This window comes from the organism of the source record quoted next, unplaced genomic scaffold, assembly GCF_019419815.1.
Source record: "Pyrus x bretschneideri cultivar Hongxiangsu unplaced genomic scaffold, Pyrus_bretschneideri_v1 Contig9, whole genome shotgun sequence".
Classification (NCBI taxonomy): domain Eukaryota; kingdom Viridiplantae; phylum Streptophyta; class Magnoliopsida; order Rosales; family Rosaceae; genus Pyrus; species Pyrus x bretschneideri.
The window spans coordinates 1,194,366-1,215,467 of NW_025999831.1; the positions used below are offsets into that span (position 1 = coordinate 1,194,366).

General features: G+C 37.5%; 3 protein-coding genes across 3 annotated transcripts; 2 read left to right on the top strand and 1 right to left on the bottom strand.

Annotated features, from left to right (window-relative positions):
* The first annotated feature begins 1,035 nt into the window (after window positions 1–1,035).
* Window positions 1,036–2,596, top strand: LOC103956402 (zinc finger A20 and AN1 domain-containing stress-associated protein 4). Its single transcript, XM_009368377.3, has 2 exons — window positions 1,036–1,195; window positions 1,617–2,596. The coding sequence occupies exon 2, from the start codon at window positions 1,730–1,732 to the stop codon at window positions 2,297–2,299; it is 570 nt and encodes a 189-aa protein (XP_009366652.1). The 5' UTR covers window positions 1,036–1,195; window positions 1,617–1,729; the 3' UTR covers window positions 2,300–2,596.
* A 2,998-nt stretch (window positions 2,597–5,594) lies between these two features.
* On the bottom strand, window positions 5,595–10,158 carry LOC103956403 (purple acid phosphatase 22). Its single transcript, XM_009368378.3, has 5 exons — window positions 9,971–10,158; window positions 9,478–9,769; window positions 6,726–7,282; window positions 6,495–6,583; window positions 5,595–6,052 (listed from the first exon to the last, which is right to left on the bottom strand). Exons 1-5 carry the CDS (start codon window positions 10,121–10,123, stop codon window positions 5,824–5,826), a joined length of 1,320 nt encoding a protein of 439 aa, XP_009366653.1. The 5' UTR covers window positions 10,124–10,158; the 3' UTR covers window positions 5,595–5,823.
* A 3,990-nt stretch (window positions 10,159–14,148) lies between these two features.
* On the top strand, window positions 14,149–17,344 carry LOC103956478 (probable purple acid phosphatase 20). Its single transcript, XM_048576368.1, is given in 6 exon segments — window positions 14,149–14,342; window positions 15,171–15,299; window positions 15,302–15,470; window positions 15,558–16,132; window positions 16,624–16,712; window positions 16,820–17,344. Coding segments are annotated over 6 exon segments (1,308 nt in total). The 5' UTR covers window positions 14,149–14,174; the 3' UTR covers window positions 16,998–17,344.
* Window positions 17,345–21,102: the final 3,758 nt, after the last annotated feature.

The window sequence follows — 21,102 nt, forward strand, 5'->3', positions numbered from 1 at the left end:
TAAATTCGCATTCCGTGAGAATAGAACCTAAGATCTCTTACTAAAATAAAGAGAAATATCATTAAATTGTATTACTAAGTGAACTACACCATTGAATATGGTGGTTGATTTAAAATGGGTCATGATATTTCAATTTTTTCATATGTATCTAACATTTAAAGTGTTTTTTTTTTATAAATGAAATGTGAAAATATTGAAACTTCATACTCAGTTTTAATACTGATTTCAAACCTCGATAAACATCAAGAACACAAAACATATGGATTTTAAGTGCACATGTTAAAATATTTAGAAATGCTGATGAAACTCTCTTAAAAAGGGATTTTCTATGTACTCTTTACCACCTTATGTTTATAGCATAATGTTTTATAATATTGACACATTAATTGATGTTAAATTGTGAGATGACATACAATCCATGAAAAATCTCATTTTGAAAAACGTCTCCATAACATTTCTTATTGATTTAGTTACAATTATAGTCAAACGATATTATTTACACTAAGGGGTGGGCGAGTGAGCTAAACCTTATAATAGATTAGCCATAATAATATAGTTCAATTTGTCTTTAGCGAGAATCGAACGTAAATCTCTCACTTACAATTGAAGAAGAATATCATTAGACTAATTTAGTATTATGTTTTTCATTTGTTTATATATTGGTTTAAAATATATTTTTTCTAACAGGTAATGGGTCATGTCATATTACTAATATTAACGGCTCGATTTCGAATCGGATCATACTACTTGTTTATTTTAACGGTCTTACACAACACGACCTGTTAAGATATCGGGTATGATACGAAAATGATATGAATCCAAAAAACATAAAATAACCCGTTAAGATATCAATTATGATACAAAAAACGACACGTATACGAAAAACACGACACACATATTAGGTCTAGTTATAATTTAAATAGAAGAATGACGCGAAGGTGACGACATTCTTGTGCAACAAATAAAATTGCTAATCAATCATATTAACTTTGGACGACGATAATTCTACTTTTGTCCCGTTTCCCCGCTCCTTCCCTTCTTTAATATGATATAATTAATATTCCTCCCTCTGACCTTCTCGATAATTCTTCCGTCTTAAGATTCTAAACCCCCTCTCTCTCTCTCCTCGTTCATATTCTTATCCCCTCTCCTCGCTTCGCTTCACAAGAAAATCTCTCCATTCCTCCTCACACAGGTACTGAAATCTCTCCGTCTCCCACCTTATATATATATATATATTTTTTTTTTTTTTGAAATTTTTTTGGTAATTTTCTGTTTGGTAGCTGAGAAAATTAAGGAGGAAAAATGAAAGAAAACAGATGGGAGAATCCAGAATCCGCTTCGTTTGGTTCCGAAAAATTAGTTTCCAAAAACGCGGATCCTCTGGCCGCTGATGGTTTAATATGAGCCGCTGGGCTCGCTGTTTTTTGGAGTCTGGGAACCGGAGAGCGGATTTTCTTTTTCCTTCATTTGGTTTCTCAGCAACCAAACAGCATACCTCAGGATTATTAATTATTAATTAATCCTCCGGTTTCTCAAAATAATTTAACGGAAAAGCGTTTGAGATTTCGTCAATTTTTTTTTTTTTTATAATTATTTTGTACTCTCGATCGCAGATCAGTTTTCCGAAATCAATTCTCCTTGGCGAAGACGACGACGATCTGATCTAATCGAATCCGATCCGCGAATTTAAGAAAAACAAGATCTTGAGGCGAAATTGTAAGCAGACATGGCGGAAGAGCACAGATGCGAGGCCCCAGAAGGCCACCACCTCTGCGCAAACAACTGCGGATTCTTCGGCAGCCCGGCCACCATGAACCTCTGCTCCAAATGCTACAGGGACTTCTGCCTCAAGGAGCAGCAGCAGGCCTCGATCAAATCCACCGTCGAAGCCTCCCTCTCCGCCTCCGCTGCCGATGCCGCTTCTTCCTCTCTCTCCGCTCCTTCTTCCCCGCCTTCAACATCCTTGCCTGCCTCTCCGCCAGCGATCGAGACTCTCTGCCAACCTCCGCCCCCGGCCTTGACTTTGCCGGAGGTAGCCGGAGATATAATCGGTGAGCCCGCTGGAGTTGTCCTGGCTCCTGAGGTGGCTACGGTGGTGTCGCAGCCGAACCGGTGCACCGTTTGCAGGAAACGGGTCGGGTTGACCGGGTTCAAGTGCAGGTGCGGGACCACGTTCTGCGGGGTTCACAGGTACCCCGAGAAGCACGCGTGCTCGTTCGATTTCAAGACCCTCGGGAGGGAGGAGATCGCCAGGAGTAACCCTTTGGTCATAGCCGAGAAGCTCGAGAAGATTTGATCCGGGCCGTCGGATCTTAACACCTTTGTCAAAATTCAAATCGGTGATCGGCAGGTTTCAATCAATCAGGCTGTCCGCGGAACCGACGATATGATCAGGGCCGTTCATCGAGCACGCGTGGGAATTAAGCTGATATAAATATATTTTCTGTTCCCCTAGCTTTTTAATTTAATTTTATATTAGCTTTCACTATAAGTTATTGTGGGATTTGGCTTGTAAGTTAAAAAACCAAAAAAAAAAAAAAAAAAAAAACAAATTTCTTGTTTGGGAGTGAAATTTCGGGTAGATTTCAGTGTCGATTCGTCTCTCTTTCGATTTAATCTTCCATCATCGTCTCATGATGCGTCTTGCTTTCGATTGATTTTTTTTTTGTCAAATAATAGATTTTGTTAAATTAAGTGTTAGATTAATCACCGACAAAATTTGAATTCACGTCGTCATACAGAAATTTAACTCATTTTCATTACCGTGGAAAAATGATTCGTTTCGGTAGATCCCTGTCGGCAAACCAAGTCGCAGCACATAATCTTGTAGGGTATGGTTTGATGTTGGCTTGTTTAAATGGAAAATTATCTTCCTTTCGATTGATCCCTGTCGGCAAATCAAGTTTCAACACATAACCTTGTAGGGTACGGTTTGATGTTGGCTTGCTTAAATGGAAAATAATCTGCCATGTTGTGTGCTTTTAGAAAAGGAAATTGTAACGAAACTTTGTCGGTACTGTTTACTTTAACGAAAAATGATAATTATACTTTAAAAAATCACTCATGGTAATTGTAAAGACGAATTTTCCTGAAACAAGAACACGTGTACAAAATAATATTTTGTATTGATTTTGGGGTTACAATCTCTTTTACAATTTGATCCTCTGATTCTATCTTTGTAAAATGTAGATATGTGGATGGGCTGTTGATCCAAAGGGTCGTCGGGGCTTGATCTTAGGATGAACGGTTGATGAATAGATCTTTAAGGGCTTTTTCGATTTATCTCGATTTTTTGTTGAGTCACACACTATGTGTAAAATTTATGTGACACGTGAGCATTGAAATTTTAATTATTGGTCAACATTCATTTCACCGAAATTTCGATGTCTACAGTAGTATTCACTCACAACACTTTTTGTCCCCTTAATTAAAACTTAAAATTTTCAAACTATTTTCATTAGTTTTCCTTACATGGAAAATGAAGATGACTAGGGCTACTTGGCCCTTTACGCTTGTCGCTACCATTTGATGGATCTCATCACAACACTAGCTCGCTGCGTTACTTGAGTGTTTGGGCCATGGGTTGGTTAGGACAAATTATTTTCTTTTAGGTTTTTTAGTTAAAATTGTTTTTGAGATTAGTATAACAAATGATCGATGGTGGATAAATTTAAGGATCACTTTTATCAATTTCAAATCTTAGAGATCAAAAGTAAGACACTAAATTGTAACTAAGCCCATGTTTGATGAGTAAATTGTGTCACAGACTTAAAATTCGGAATTTGAGTCCATAATGACGGGTTTTGTAATCTGACATGACCATGGGTTACAAAGCCGATCCCCTCAGTCTTTGTTGCCGTCCTCTCTTCTTTCTTTTGTTATGGCAACAAATTCCAGCGTTCTTCCTCCACTTCGGCGACAATTCCGGCTAGCTAACCTCTTCGTTTGTGCGACTTTCTCTCATCTCCTTGGTTCTGGTGAATCGGAGATGTGATTTTTCAGGTGTGGATCGCAAGTCATTGATGGTGGTATCTTTTTATTTTTTAATTTAGTTTCCTTAATTTATTTTTCTGATTAATTTTATTAAAAGTTTGTCTTTTGTTGAAAAACATTGAAAGTTTAATTATTTAAAAAAATTTATAACCATAGTTAGTCCAGTCACACTGGCTTAGTGAGTACCAAACAACGAACATAAATTGTCACATCTCGGCCCGGGTCTCCACCACATTCCGGATTCGACTCCACCGTAGCACAGTATTGTTCGTTTTTGGTCCCGACCACGCCCTCACGGTTTTGTTTTTGAGAATTCACATGAGAACTTCCTAGTGGGTCACTCATCCTGGGATTGCTCTTGCACGAACTCGCTTAACTTTGGAGTTCCTACGAAACCCGAACTCGCTTAACTTTGGAGTTCCTACAAAACCCGAAGCCAGTGAGTTCCCAAAAGGTGACCCACTAGTGGGTCACTCATCCTGGGATTGCTCTTGCACGAACTCGCTTAACTTTAGAGCTCCTACGAAACCCGAACTCGCTTAACTTTGGAGTTCCTACAAAACCCGAAGCCAGTGAGTTCCCAAAAGGTGACCCACTAGGAAGTTCTCATGTAAGCTCCCAAAAAGGCCTCGTGCTAGATAGAGATGAGAATATACATATAAGGCTTACATGATCCCCACCCCTGAACAATGTGGGATCTTACATAAATCCAGTTAAGTCTCATCCAATTCAGTCCAATACTGCAAGTCATATCCATGACAATTCATGCCAGCCCACCAAACGCGCCCTTTGAGTTTCTTTGACTTGTTTACAGTACTTGATCTTTCTCGGTATTACGACTGTAATGTGGGAGCTTTCTTTGGATTTGCATGTTTGCCACCGTTCAACCAGCGGTGATACTAAGAATGGGTTTGAGTTTAGCTTTAGCTGGTGTTTTATGAAGAATTTTCGGGGGCGAGTGATCCGTCTTTTAGGTTTTTTAGACTTGCCTTTGTGGTCACGTTTGAGAGAAAAACTCTTTTGGAACTAAGACATAATTTTAATGATATTATTTGTTCAATAGATATTCGTCACGTGTTCAAAAAGCGAATCACCAGGGTTTGGATGTTCATAATCATCGACACTGAAATGCAAGCACACATCCCACTAGTAATAGTATATGAATATGATCATACTTACTCATCACGTCATGTTTCCTTGGAAAAGGAAAGACTAACAAACAATGAGTTATATGGGCATGACTTTGGTCGTCTTTGTTAAATAAGCCAAGTAGCCAACCACTCAGCCAACCTGCTTTCTCTGAATTGCAATTTGCAATAGGAATCTAACCCATTTGTCGTACGTTTGAGTATTTTGTTGACATCACAAATGCTAGCTTCTGAGTTGTCTTCTAAATATTTCGCAACAATGCGGTAATTTAAATAATTCTAATTTACGTGGAGATGGATTCAAACTTCAACGTAAGGAAACACGTTCATTGTCTCGACCAATTAGCTATACTCACGTATGTGAATCTGCTTCTTTTGCAAACGTTTTCAGGACCAACAAGATTAATTACAACAGTTGATTTTTAGACAGAAAAATCACAATCCAAGACAAAACACAATCTGATGTTTAATTTACACTAACTTGTTTTTTTTACAAAGCATCCAATACAGAAACATTATAATAAACTAAGAACTCAAAGGGAATAATCCACACCTTGCACTTAATTACAAAAGAAGAATTTATAAATATTTGCACTCAGAAACCTTGTAACTTCCAATCTTTGCGAGCTAAAAAACAAGAAGGCTAAGATATTCTATACTTTGTGCGTAACAAGAGAGCCTATAATTCATCGTTAACGGATGATGAACCCACCTTCTGGTTCCCAGGATGTAAGCATGCCTTGGAGCTGCTCAAACTTTCTAACCAGAGTTGGTCTTTTACAACGGAGTTTGAGTCGTTGTTTCGATGCCATCCCCAAAATGCGTGTGTTTCGTTTACTATTCTGAGTCTTCCATGTCCAAAACTAGGCTCTCTGTACAAAGACAGAGGGGAAGCCGGATCTTCGAACCTACATTTATAAAGATGGTTAAAAGTTTGGTTATTATGAATAGAAAATTAACACACACACACACACACACACACACACACTATCTTCTAAGATTATGTAGCTATGGTCCGTTAAATCTTTGGAGAGATAAATTCAAACTTAGGTCACACATACACACACACACTATCTTCTAAGATTATGTAGCTATGGTCCGTTAGATCTTTGGAGAGATAAATTCAAACTTAGGTGCAAGGAGACGGGCACATTGTATGTCATAACCAACAAGTCTAACCTAGATATGTTTGAATATGAGATGGTTTCGTTTTTTTTTTTTTTTTTTTTTTAAATTTTTTGAGTGTCTTTAAAATCTTACGAACAACTTTTAATGTTATCATCAAGGTATCAACAATCATAATAACATCCTAGCAACACAAAATCTTGACCTAAAATAAAGAGTACTTACATTAACGCTAATCCTTCACGGTTTCCACCGTCACCAACGGTCATATACACCGGACCACATGGATCAGCTTCATTGTTGTAAACCCTAGTCTGCAACATTATATGGTTAACAACGTTAGAAACCCAAGTTTTCATACATCAATCATTAACGAAGTTAATCATATTATACACTATTAGCCATTCATTAATGTTAACGAATTTGCACGTAAGGAATCAAATTAATCCAACTTACAAATCGTTCATACGCATGAACATGCCCTGCAAAAACCACATCCACCCTTGCCTTGTACAACAACTCTTCCATTGCTTGCCTCATACTCTCCCCTTCACCTTTATGGGCAGTATTGGTATTATACCAAGGTGCATGCAGAAGCACAACCACCCACGGCGTCACCTTCCTATCAATCTTTGCTAAATCAGCCTGAAGCCACTTGTACTGATCCGACTCAGCATCAAACTCAGCATAGGACCCCAGCATGATGACGTGGGTCCCGGCAACTTCAAAAGAGTAGTACAAGTTGGAGGTGGACCCACTCTCTTGGTAGGGCATCCGCCACCTGGCATTGTAGGCCATGAAGCCAGGAGGGAAGCTCTCGATTTCATGGTTGCCTTCTGTGACCATCCATGGGCGTTTGCTGGCGTAGGGCTCGACAATGCGGCCGAAGGAGTCCCAAAGGGGTTGGTGTGAGTTAGCGTATGACAAGTCGCCGGGGAGGAGAAGCACATCGTAGTCCATTCCTCCGATGTGTTGTAGGGTTGATTTAGTCCATTCAGTCTGACCTAGGTCACCTGAAACCAACACATGAACATACACACACATGAGCAATGTTAAATTTACCAAACTTCGATCTTATAACAAATTAATGTGACAGACGCAAGGCCGACCATGATATTGTAGGTTTGGCAAACCATTAAGTCTAATAATCTCGAACCAGGATTACTGTATTTAATATGTATGCATATGAATTTGGGTGTTTTAAGACAGTAGCCTTACTGGGCTCCCTACAGGCCGGGTTGGCTTTGGACGTGTCAACCTATACACCAAATCGAAGAACAGGTACGCTCTAATGTTGGGTTATTCTCATATGTTATTATATAAACGGCTGGTTTAAGCGACATGGATTAGATTGGAAGTGCTCCTATAATGAACCTGAATTCGAATTGTCCTTTGCGTAGCTTATTATTGTTGCCCAAATAAAAGGTAAAATATTTCTATTTTCTTCAAGACCGACTAGGCCTTTCTACAAAATTATGAGGTCTAAGGTGAATGAGTGGCGAATATTCTCAAAGCCACACACACAAATATATATGAATCCAAAACATATTAATCCCTTTGACAAAAAAAAAAAAAAAAAATATATATATATATATATATATTAATCCTTATATAAAAGCCATATAATCACAAAGCTAAGGAAAGTGAATCTGAAGCTAAGCTTTTGGTCTCAAGTCTATGATTATATATATTGTTCCACTTGAGCAAAACCCATTCTTTTTATGCCAGAGTTGATTTATCGGAAGATAAATAGACAGGGCTGCTGCTGATTCAGGAAGACCCCAATCATATATAAGATTCATCCTTTACCAAGATTAATGTTTCTTTCATAAGATAAAGGTTTATTTACATTTAGATAGCACATAATTAAGAAAGAGTGACTGAAATGACGATTTTACAAATTTCAATACTTGAATTAATTGAATTTAAATATTAATTAAATCTCAACGACATTACCGATCTAATATGAACAATATATCGATAAAATTCCAAAAATAATTATTTCAACAATTAAAAATTTATTTTCATCAGTTCATCAACCGGTTTCCCTAATTAATTTAGTACCCATGAAACAGTTAAATGGTCATTTCAGCCAACCCATTGTTGCAGAATCAAGCAGGCCTCTAAAATTAAAATGAAAAAGAAATATAAACTTGCAAACATGCAAGCTGACGTGTTTTTTTTTGGTCAAAAGCGCTGATATGTTGTGTTTGTTAGAGTATGAGTATGAATTAGTTATTAGAGCCCGCTGTAGTGATTAATTCAAATAGATACGGAAAAGTCTTGTTTGAAAGCTAGAAGTTGTCCTTTTTCTTATAGGAATAGAATTTTATATTGGAACTGTAATATATATATATATATATATATATATAAATATATAAAATATGGATTTTTTTGATGGTTTTCTGCGATGATTCTAATATATAGGAGAATCATTAGAGTGTTATGTTATAAATAGTGGACATTGTTGTCACAAAAAAATACGCTCATTATTGAACCAAAGACTTATTATTTGTTTGAGCATTGTGTATCTAATAATAGAGAGGAGAAACTTACTATTGAAATCGGCTAAAACTTCATCTTCTTTTATTTTTAAGAGAATTTTAACGAAAAGCTCCGGTACTGTTCATTTTAATGAAAAATCATATTTTTACACTAAAAAGTAAATTTTGGTACTAATCATTTTACCCTTTATTTTGTTCTTATTATTAAAACTCAAAATTTTCAAACCATTTTTATTAATTTTCCTTATTTTTAAATGTCAGATTATTTCTTACAGTTTTAATTAGGTTTTTGCAATGTTTACTTAAATAAGCAAGGCCTGTCCCACGACAGTACGACTCAAAATAAACTTTTCGAAGACCCAGCTAAAAAGTTTGCGAAACTTGCAACTTTTCCTAACGAGTGTTTTACATTCATCTCCAACATTTGTTGTCATTCCGCTTAGACTTAAAGCAACAATAAATAGCTAACTAACCAACTCTATCGTACTCCCCAAATGTATACATAACATTCCTTCTAATTCCAGAAAGACGCTCATCGATGGTTCATTTCATGTGATAAGCTACTAAATCTCCACTCAAAATTATTGATCGATAAATTTTTTGCAATAGTGAAAATTTTATCCTGTTAAGGGTGTGCTTAAAATTTAGATTCTGACAACATAACATTATCTTAATTTGAAAGAAAAAAATGTAACTTAACTTACCGGCCACTGCAAATTCAAGGGGAAGTTTTTGTGGGGGTGTCTTGAGGGAGAACTCGGGGCCTGAACCTCCACACCTATAGAAGTATGTAGTGGCAGGCTCCAAGGGACCAATGGTAACATGGTGGATCTTCCCGGAGCTGTAGGAAAAGTACTTGTATGATGTGTGTTCTCCAGTTGCCTTTCCATCATATATCCCAGATACCTTTCCATACTCGACAAGTGATTTAACATGCATGCTTTCAGTAACCCATGAAATTTTCATATGATCTTTTCCCACTAGAGAAATATGCACCTAATACGACGTTAAGAAAATAATCAACAATAAATTATAATAGTCGGGTGTTAACTGTTTTTCTGAGCTCAAAATTATAGCATGTTTCGGTTTTCTTCCCCATTACTTAGAAATAGTGAGCCGCCGGTTCATGTACAAGATACTATCATTGCTGCCCGGACAATTAGACATATAAACTGTTAGAATACCCATAAACTGTACCTGTTGAGGGTCCTCATCGGAACCAGTGTGATGGGTGAATATTACTCCGCGAGGAGGTTGTCTAACAAAATCATCATCTTGTGATTTTAGATGTTGAGGGAAGAGACAAATGATTAGGAGAAGAGAGAATACATGAAGATATAATTTCTCCATTTTTGCTTTGTGAGAGCTATTGGATACGAATATTTCCAGAGCCTTGGAGAGATATATAAGAGGGTTGAGGGGGTTTGAAAAAATGGATAGAATAATAAGATTGCAATGGCGTGTAAGTATGGCAATACTTGCGGCAAAGCCACTGACGTTCTAGGATTCTCAATCTTTATATCTATATGATAGTTCTATCCAGCATAAATTATTAATGCAGATTGGGCTTTGCTTGGCTCTAATCTTAATTAACTTGGTTAATATCATCAGTTTAGTGATCATTTGAAGTAAGATCGAGTCTAATTACGTGAGCTTGTAACTAAACAAGACATTATATGAAGAGATTGAGCCTGGCCGGCCCTAGACTTACAGGGCACACCCTACACATGACATTTGATAAATGATTATACGCAGTAACAGATAATTAAGAACATGTCCTGTTTTACCCACGCCAAAAAGGCCAAAAAGGAGAGAGAAAAAATACGGTGGGCAGGTAAACTTTATGCTTTAAAAGTCCTCGATTCAAAACTTATGACAAGAGGTTGCTAACTTGATTAGGTGACTTGCCAGCAACAAATTTCCTTCATTGACGTGCAGATACATTTTATTTCCAAGCACTCAATCCATTTTGAAAAGTAGTATTAACTTACTTAATGGATATCTCAGTTGAAGATACCTTTGTGCTATAATTATTTAACAGATCATAATGTGCCATATTAAGAAACATAAGGCATATTCTTCAGTCGATATATAATATATCAAAATGTCTTTCAATGAGAGCAAGTTTTGTACATTAGACCAGATCATCAAAAGCGAGAAATTTTTTAGTGTACTATGAACACTATCACGTGGTATAATTATTACATTCAAATTATAACATCCCACATCGATCAACGGAGAGGGGGTGATGTGCTTTATATGTACATGCCCACCTCCTATAGCACGAGGCCTTTTAGGAACTCATTGGCTTCGGATTGCATCGGAACTCTGAAGTTAAGCGAGTTTGGGCGAGAGCAATCCCAGGATAAGTGACCCACTGGGAAGTTGCTCGTGAGTTCCCAGAAATAAAATCGTGATGGAATGGTAAGCTCAAAACAGACAACTGGGAAGTTTCTCGTGAGTTCCCAGAAATAAAATCGTGATGGAATAGTAAGCTCAAAACGGACAATATCGTACTACGGCGGAGTCGGTCTGGGATGTGTCAGAAATTATAGAATTATATTCTAAATATATATCAACCATATATTATTCTTCCATACCATAAGACGTAGAATGATAACATCACGTTGCAGTATTTTAAGCACACACAAACATAGCGATCTCGAATAACATCCCTTTCTTTGTAAGGTTTGACGTGGAACGATTTTAAAGCTAACTTTTAATACATATCGTATGTTTATGTGTTAAATAACGCAGATCATTAATCTGAAATAGTGATCCAATCAATGAAAATTTGAATAAATGGTTTCAAATTCATATGACATTTTAAAACATGAAAAGAACATTGCTCATCGATGAATCAAAATATTTATAGGACCGGAACTGAGCATAACTGGAACCGTGGAAGTACCTTTTTTTTTAATTTTTTTTTATTTTGAGCTTAAGCTGAGTTTGAGCACCTTGCTACGCGGCTTGACTAGGCTTCTTTACACCTATCTTAAGTTTTCTATTCTTTAGAAAAGTTAGAAGCTACTCGTTACTATGAGGTGATCTCAAATAGTATTCTATCATTTGTATCTTTTTTTGAGAAAATACTCATTACTATTTGAAAAATTATTTCCAAAAAATGTTCTTTTTTAGTCATATACATATCTGACACTATTTTTACACAAAATTTACTAAACATTAAAAAACTGTTGATTGTACTCACAACAGACATAAAATTTTGTTTACCAAATGCTAGGCTATTTTTATCACATCTAGCATCTCACACGGCACTTTCAAAAATGATTTTCTCACAGCACAACAATGTCAAACTAAGTTAAAGAATCACTCTATTGGAAAAAAGGGTTGGGCTAACCCATACAATGGGTCATCAAAAATTTAGTATTAAACTCGTTATTTACAAAATTAAACTTAAATCCTCTCACTTAGTTACTTACATGTCACTAAAACAGTGGTACTAGTGGCCCATTTTTAGAAGGGAGTTGAATTGTTTTAGGAAATAGTCTGCCCATTTTAGAAGGGAAATCAATTCAGTATAATACCTTATAAAGCTTTGACAAAAAATCTAAAGTGTGGATTTGCTCATGTATTATTATCAACCTTTTTAGCATAATCACATTGAGAGCTGATTTGTTTAGCTTTGTACATTTTTTTTTAATTTTTTGTCATCATATTGAATAAATTAAATAAAAATAAGTAACAAAATTGAATAAAAGTGTGTAGAAAGAAAAAATGATGTGTCTTTTTGTCATTTTCCAAATGTTTTATGATTATACAAGTTAATTTCTTCTTCCATTTTTTTAGGGTTGGTTCGGTATGGGATACTGAACCAGAAATGACATATCAAATCCCAAACTAAAAATTTTCGGGATGAGAATCCGACGACCGATCTCGAACCGAAATTTTAGGATTCCCGAAACCAAACGTGCATCAAAATCCAAATCATCTAGATTGAAATTGAAATCATATGAACCTACATTAAAAACCTAAATTGAAATAAGAGAGTGACAATGAGTCGAGAGAAAGAGAGAGACATAATGAAGAGATAGTCAGACGGACCCGTATCCTCCTCCTGACTCGAGCCCCCAATTCGAAACCTTAATTCGAAACCCCACACACACAGAGAGTGGAGAGAATCGATGGTGGGGGATGAAGCCGTGAGGTGTGGTGGTGGCCGGAGTGGAGAGAGTTCGTTGGAGTCAGATTGTGAAAGGGTTGGTGGTTTTTGAGTTTCGAATTCAAGAAGGAGCGATAGAGAGACAGAGAGAGTCTGAGACTGAGTGAACTTAAGGCTTAAAGATTTGAGTCCTTCAAACAAAACAAAACTCTTGGTGAGGATCGACGATGCTATCACCTAAGTTGCTGCCATTCCTGCAACGTGTTTTTTAGTAAGGGATGGGAAGTCGAGAGATAGAGATCAAAGAGGTCAGTCGAGAGAGAGGTGAGTCACTTGTGTGAGTGTGATGTGGTTAGATTCAAAGACGGCAAATGAGAAGGAGGAGAGAAATCAAGAGAAATCGGCGAGGATGAGAGAGCAGGGTGAGGTGAGGTCGAGAGAGAGAGAGAGAGAGTGACTGAGTGAGGGTTTTATTTGGATTCAACGGTTGAGATTAAATCTCAACCAAATTCGACCGCTATTACAATTCCAAATATATATTTAAAATTAAATAATATATATATATATATTTTATTTCTGTTCAGTTCGGGATTACCGAATGAATGAAAATGTGAGACCGATTCCCATACCGAAATTTCGGGATCGATTCGGGATTGGATACCGAAATTTTCGGAATTTTCGGTTTGAGATTTTTTCGGTTCGATTTGAAATTTTCGGTATTTTTTTCCACCCCAACATTTTTGAATTGAAATACCCTCTAAAGCACCCTATCATCTTTAAGCATTGATGGATATCGCACTTCCTTCCTCTAATCCATCCATTGGAGATATTGAAAATGCTAGATCTCCACGGTTCCAACTTGCCAAATGCCGATATACATGGGATCTGAAAAAATCCTGCCACTGCCAAAGTGAAAGGCAATGAAACCGTGGCCGCAACACACCCCCAAAACAACAAACACTAACTAATGTCCGGACTCAACAATCACCAAATCGGTGACGAAATCGGCAGCCCAAGTGGCTAAGCATTTTCACACTCAAAATATGAAAAACCCATCGAACGACTCAAATTTGCTCAGTATATGGTATGCCTTTTGGAGACGTGTCCAATTGTGTGACGTCCCACGTATCACGTACTAACCGCGATGTGTTGTTCCATCGTTAAATTGGCATTTTCTGTTCTATTTATACGAGGAAGAGGAAAGAAGCAGACATTCGCTTTCTAGATCATTTTCTGGTGAAATTAGCCAGAGTTCGAGAGTAGTCTTAAACGTTAAACATGGCGGACGTCCAACGCTGGCCGGGACTGGTTCTCGCTGTTTTTACGTTAATTGGCCTGGCTTTCCCGGTGTTGTTTGGTGCATTTGTCCAAGGTTATAATCGCCCACTGCCTCGCAAGAACCTCTCCGCCCCTGTGGATGATCCTGGTTCTGCTTCTCCAATACAGGTACTGTTCAATTATTATTATTAATATTTTAATAAACTGATACAAGTTTTTTTTCTCTGCCCATAATTTAATTTAATTTTAAAAAAAATGAATAAGTAGTTTTTATTTTTCTGGGGAATTTGAAAGCAAAATTGTAGGCTTGGACAGTGGTGAATTAGGCCAACATGTATTTTACCAGAATGAAGAAATCTGTTTAATTTCTTATTTACTTACCAACCACAAGAAAAGAATTAAGAGCTTGTTGGGAAGTGTTTTCAATTGAAAACGTTTTTTGAAAAAATTATTAATTTCAAAATCACTTGAAATGTTTATTGCAAGTACTATTAATTAAGTGCTTCTCGTATAAAGTACTTCGAGTGCTTTACCAAAATTTTACTTGCATTTTTATTAAAAGTTAATTCTAAAAATATATTTAAAAATGGTTTAGTCAAATGAATGGGAATAGACATATGTGACATAAAAGGTCAAATGGGAAGTGTTGCATATAGAAGATTTAATTTCCTTTAACGTCGTCATTTAGTATTACTGTATGATGGTATTCTACCTAGTGTAGATAATATTGTATGTTCTAGAAAAAAAAAATATTGTCTTCCACACCGTATCCAATTTTTCTTTTTTTTCTTTTTTTAGTAAGGCTTTAAAGCCCTTTTGTTTTTTATTTATTAGAAATTATCTACTCCAATAAATTGAAGATCAGTAATGGTTCTAGACCAAATGATGAACATTAAATAAATAAAAATTAGAGATTTAAAACATCATGCTCTTATTAGATGTTCCATATTTAAATGAGCCGTAGCTAATATATCTGCTGATTATGTGCACATGCAGGTGCATACTTCAGTAGTAGGCGAGGACAGAATGGGGGTGGCATGGATCACAGACATCCCTAGTCCGGCAACAGTGGTATATGGATCATTTCCAGGTGTTTATGAAAGCACTGCAACTGGAAATACAAGTATTCCTACACCTACGGAATAATATACACGTATGGGGATATTCACGACGTCGTTATCGGTCCGTTGAAACCCAACATGCAGTACTACTACCGCTGTGGCTCCTCTCATTCGGATCCTGAGTTCAGTTTCAAAACCCCGCCTGCAGCATTCCCTATCACATTTGCAGTCGTAGGTATGTGTAAATATTTAGTAGCACATATATGCTTAATTAAACAAAATTAAATGAATGAAATTAACCATCTACCTACATGCTTGGCAGGTGATCTTGGACAAACTGAATGGACCTCCTCAACCCTCCAACACATAGCTAAAACAAACCACGACATGTTGTTACTACCAGGAGACTTATCCTATGCAGACTTGCGCCAAAGTAAATGGGACTCATTTGGCCGTCTGGTGCAGCCACTGGCAAGCCAACGGCCTTGGATGGTCACACAAGGCAATCACGAGGTCGAAAAGATCCGGATCTTCCACCCGCATGCCTTCACCGCATACAATGCGCGGTGGCACATGCCATATGAAGAGAGCGGATCAGACTCAAACCTCTACTACTCATTCAATGTAGCCGGAGTTCGTGTCATCATGTTGGGGTCGTACACTGATTTTGATCCTAGTTCTGCACAGTATCAGTGGTTGCAAGCGGATTTGGGAAAGGTCGACAGGGGGAGGACGCCGTGGATCATCGTGCTTATCCATGCTCCTTGGCACAATTCTAATAAAGCTAATCAGGGTGAGCCTGAATCTGTTGGCATGAAGGAGGCCATGGAAGATTTGCTCTATCAAGCTCGTGTTGATGTGGTTTATGCAGGGCATGTACATGCCTACGAGCGTTTTGTAAGTATTTTCCTTCACTTGTAATGTTAGAGCCTATCACATTTTACACTATCTAATTAAGTCGTTTATTTTATTTTTTAATTTATTATTATTAAGTGGGGAGAGTTCGAAATTATTACAATAGTTTAATTATGAGAGAGAGAGTTTCGAACCTGGGACGCAGGGGTGAAAACCCAACACCCTCTAACAATAATCACATGCAAATCAAGTCGTTAATGAACAGAGCATGACACACTAATAAACATGTACTTAATCATGTCTTTTGCCACATAAGTAACTACATTAGCAAATCATTAGTTGGTCATACTATGTAAAAAGTGACATTGATGCACTAACTAGTTGATAAGTTAATATGACGATAATCAATCATTTTGAGCCTACTACTCTTACAAAAATTCACATATATATCCGAAATCAATTAGGATTGCTTTTAATTACTTGATTTGGTTGAATATATTACTAATGATATTTTTTTTACTTTGTTGTTTTAGACTCGCGTTTACAAGGATCAAGCTAATAATTGTGGTCCAGTACTTATTACCACTGGAGATGGTGGCAACCGTGAAGGCTTTGCTAGCAAGTAATTAAGTTGGCTTAATTAGTTGCAGTTCTTTCCATGGGTTCCTTAATTATTTCATACATTTTTCTTGTCGCAAACTGACATTTTTTTTTTTTTTAATATTTCAGGTATTTGAATCCGAAACCCGAAATATCGGCTTTCAGGGAGGCAAGCTTTGGGCACGGGCAATTGGTTGTAGTGAATGCAACCCATGCACAGTGGACATGGCATCGGAATAGTGAAACAAATGCAAGTGATTCCATTTGGCTCACAAGCCGCGAATCTGATCCTGCCTGCAACAGGTAAACTTGTAATTAATTAAATAAAATAAAAGTATATGTGTTGAGGGTTGAATCGTTATATTATTCTTCTCTCTAGGAGACATATATATAATTGTACAAGAGGTCCAATAAGTTAGTGAACAAGAATCTCAAATATACAATGAATCAATCATGTAATCCTATTCTGATTACATTCCTAAAACATATAGTTGACTCACACTAACACTCCCCCTCAAGTCGGTGCGTAAATATCACCTAAGCCCAACTTGTCGAGTGAGTCTTGAAAAACCTTCACTAACACTGCATGAGTTGACACATCAGCTAACTGTTCTTCAGACCTCACATACAGAATGTCAATCAGCTTAACGTCCAACTTCTCTTCGATAAAATGTCCTTCCACTTCCACATGTTACTTACAATCATGTTGGATTGGATTGTTGGCTATCTTTCTCGCTACTTGATTATCACAGTATAACAACATAGACTCCCGAGGCTTAAATCCTATTTCAGTCAGAAGAATCTGGATCCATAACAATTCAAATCCCATGTGCCATACCTCGATATTCCTCCTCGGCTGTGGGCCTGGCCACCATGTTTTGTTTTTTACTTCTCCAAGTTACAAGAGATTTCCTGCCACAAATGTAAAGCAGCCTGACGTGGAGCAACGATCAGTAATGTTCCCAGCCCAGTCAGCATCAGTATACCCTTTTATCTTCATATGTCCATGCTTCCTGAAAATCAACCCTTTCCCAGGTGCACCTTTTAGATAACTCAATATACGCATTACAGCTGCCATATGATCCTCACTAGGAGAGTGCATAAACTGACTTACAACACTAACTTCATATGCAATATCTGGCCTTGTAAGCGATAAGTAAATTAGCTTACCTACTAACCTCTGGTACCTCTCTTTGTTAGTTGGAATTTGATCCTGGTATATTGCCAGGTGATGATTCTGTACGATGGGGTTTTCTGTTGGTTTACATGCCAACATCTCAGTTTCAAAGAGAAGATCTAGCACATATTTCCGCTAACACAAGTAAATACCATCACGAAAACGAGCAACTTCAATTTTGAGAAAGTATTTCAAGCCCCCTAAATCCTTCATCTTAAATTCCGAGGAAAGATAATTTTGCAGTCTCTTTTTGACTACCGTATCATCCACATAGATTATGAACAAAGTGACTTTACCTCACATGCGTTTGATAAACAATGTATGATCTGCATTCCCTTGTTTGTAGCCATAGCTCTTCATTGCTTGGGTGAACCTTCCAAACCATTCTCTAGATGATTGTTTGAGTCCATAAAGAGCCCTTCGAAGTCTACACATTTTTCCAGCTCCATTTGGTACTTTGTATCCAGGTGGAAAATTCATGTATACTTCTTATTCCAGATCTTCATGTAAGAAGGCATTTTTCACATCAAACTGTTTCAAGGGCCAATCAAAGTTAGCAGCTATGGACATAAGAACTCGAATAATATTCATTTTTGCAACTAGAGCAACTGTTTCCTGATAATCAACTCCAAATGTCTGTGTGTACACTTTAGCGACCAATCTTGCCTTGTATATATCTATGGATTCGCCTGCTTTGTGCTTTATGGTGAATACTCATTTACATCTCACCGGTCTCTTCCGATGTGGTAATGGTACCACGTTCTATGTTCCATTTCTTTGTAAGGCCTCTATCTTGACTTCCATGGCTTCTATCAAATGACGATATTGCAGGGCTTCTTCCACTTTGGTTCGGATCTTGACTCCAGCCATTTGATTCACAAAAGCTTGATACTTAGGTGATAATCAATGTGTTGACACATATTGTGCAATTGCATATCTGACTTTTCCATCCGGAGAAAATCTGTCAGGTGGTTTACCATGGTTTTGCCTAAGAGGTAAGACATAAGAACTTTCAATAATACTCGAATTATGAGAACGTACCTCTTGGATATCATCGGGGAGATGAGCATGTACTGGTAGAGGAGAATGAGGGTTATTATTTGCTAGGTCTGCTGCTTCGGTGCTATCAATTTTCTTACTTGCTGACCTAAACAATTCAGGCTCATTTACAGGCCGAGTCAAAGACTCTCATCTCGGTCCATTGCTGCATTCCACAGCTTGCTCCCCACAGTCAGCGTGTGGGTTAGTGCTTAGGCCTTGAACAAGCAGGCCTAGGTTGGTGATTAAGTTAAAACTTGGGATACTCAAAGGTTCTCTTCTCAGTCCACTGCTACATTCTGCTGCCTGCTCACTAATATTTTCTTGGTTAATTTCAACCTGTCTATTGGACAGCTTCAACAGTATATCAAACCACATATATTCATCATTTGTACTAACCAACTCCCCTTGACGAGTAGAGTGGGTTTGATTGGTAGTGAAGAACATTTCAGTTTCGGAGAATGTGACATCTATAGTGACATATAAACGCCTAGTAGATGGATGATAACACCGGTATCCCTTTTGTTGGCTATTAAATCCCAAAAACACACGACGAACTGCACATGGGTCCATTTTACTATGTTAATTTTTTTGAAGATGCACATATGCCACATATCCAAAATTGCGAGGTGATAACTAGATAGAGGATGGTAGAGAGACATGATCCGTCAAGGATTCCATAGGGGTGCAAAAATTATGAACCCGGGAAGGCATTCAATTCAAGAGATAAACGGAATAAATGGCAACATCCACCCAATATGTGTTAGGAGCTTAAGCTCTAATAAGAAGTGCCTGAGTAGTTTCCAAGATATGTATGTTCTTGCGCTCCGCCACACCGTTTTGTTGTGGAGTTTGAGGATAAGTAGTATCATGAAGAATGTTGTGCCCCGTGAAAAACTAAGAGAGTTCTAAATTAAGATATTCTCCACCATTATCTGATATGAGGACTTTAATAAAGAGGCAGAATTGATTTTCAATCATAAGGTAAAATTGTTGGAAGATTTGACCAACATTACTTTTTTGTTTCATTGTATAAAGCCATGTCCTTCAAGTGCAATCATCCACAAAGATAACAAACCAACAAATACCATGTTGTGTGGTTATTGGTGAAGGACCCCATACATTAGAGTGAACTAACTCAAAAGGCAATGTTAAATGGTACGAAGTACAATGACTTTGTAAGAATGCAATCATTACTGCGAAAATCAAACTCTGAAATGCCACTAAATAAAGATGGAAGCAATTTTTTCAAATAACCAAAAGATGCATGTTCTAGTCAACAATGCCATAACCAACTTGTCTTGGTCTTATTATTGTAACAGCTACGCCCTTGATTGACTCCACCTAGTACCACATCCTCCACATAATATAACCCTTTCCTCTTAGTACCACGCCCAATGATCGCCCGTGTCTAGATATCCTGAAGTAGGCAAAAAGTAGGAAACATTAATACTACACAATCCAACTGTTCTGTGACTTGACCAACAGATAGTAAATGATTTGATAATGATGGAACAAGTAGTGTATTGTGCAAAGATAGAGATGGAGTAAGGGTTATTGAACCAACTTCTGTAACAAGAGAAACTTCGCCATTTTCCATGATAATATTCTCCTTTAGTAGGGAAGTCATGTGGTGAAACAATGATTTGCCGTATGTCATGTGGTCAGTAACCCCGGAGTCTATTATCTAGCCAGAATCTCGTTTAATGGATGCTATGAGTACAGTACCTATTTTACCTGAATCCTCATTTGAAATTTGCTTAATTAAAGATAGCATCTGGTCGGTATCTTCCTCCGCTACAAGTTGCAATTTTTCCTCCAAGTTGTGGCCCACTTTTTCCTCCAAGTCGTGGACTAATGTGTGTGACCTAGGCTCAGAATGTCTTGTTGCAATAGCAAATTTCCCAATGTTGCAATTGGAGCCTACTTGGCCTACTGTCATAGTAGCCCATCCAGCCCCAGACTCGACCAATTTAGCCTGGCCTGTGCATTTCCCCTTGGTTTTCAATTTTTTTTTTAGTTCTCAGTACCACTCTAGATACCCATGTATTTCAAACATGTATCTTCAGTGTGCCTCTTTCCATTATAGTGATTGCAATGAAGTTTGTCCTTGTCGATGTCTTCTTAGGTATGGTTCAGGCGTGGTGTTCCAGTGGATGGTGGACACATGGATGGTGATGGGGACTTGATGACCATT

Coding starts and splice junctions, on each gene's coding strand:
- LOC103956402 (XM_009368377.3), top strand. CDS start 1,730: ATGGCGGAAGAGCACAGATGCGAGGCCCCAGAAGGCCACCACCTCTGC.
- LOC103956403 (XM_009368378.3), bottom strand. CDS start 10,123: ATGGAGAAATTATATCTTCATGTATTCTCTCTTCTCCTAATCATTTGT. Junction 7,283..9,477: donor CCTTGAATTTGCAGTGGCCG/GTAAGTTAAGTT, acceptor TGTTGGTTTCAG/GTGACCTAGGTCAGACTGAA. Junction 6,584..6,725: donor TTCATGCGTATGAACGATTT/GTAAGTTGGATT, acceptor ATAATGTTGCAG/ACTAGGGTTTACAACAATGA.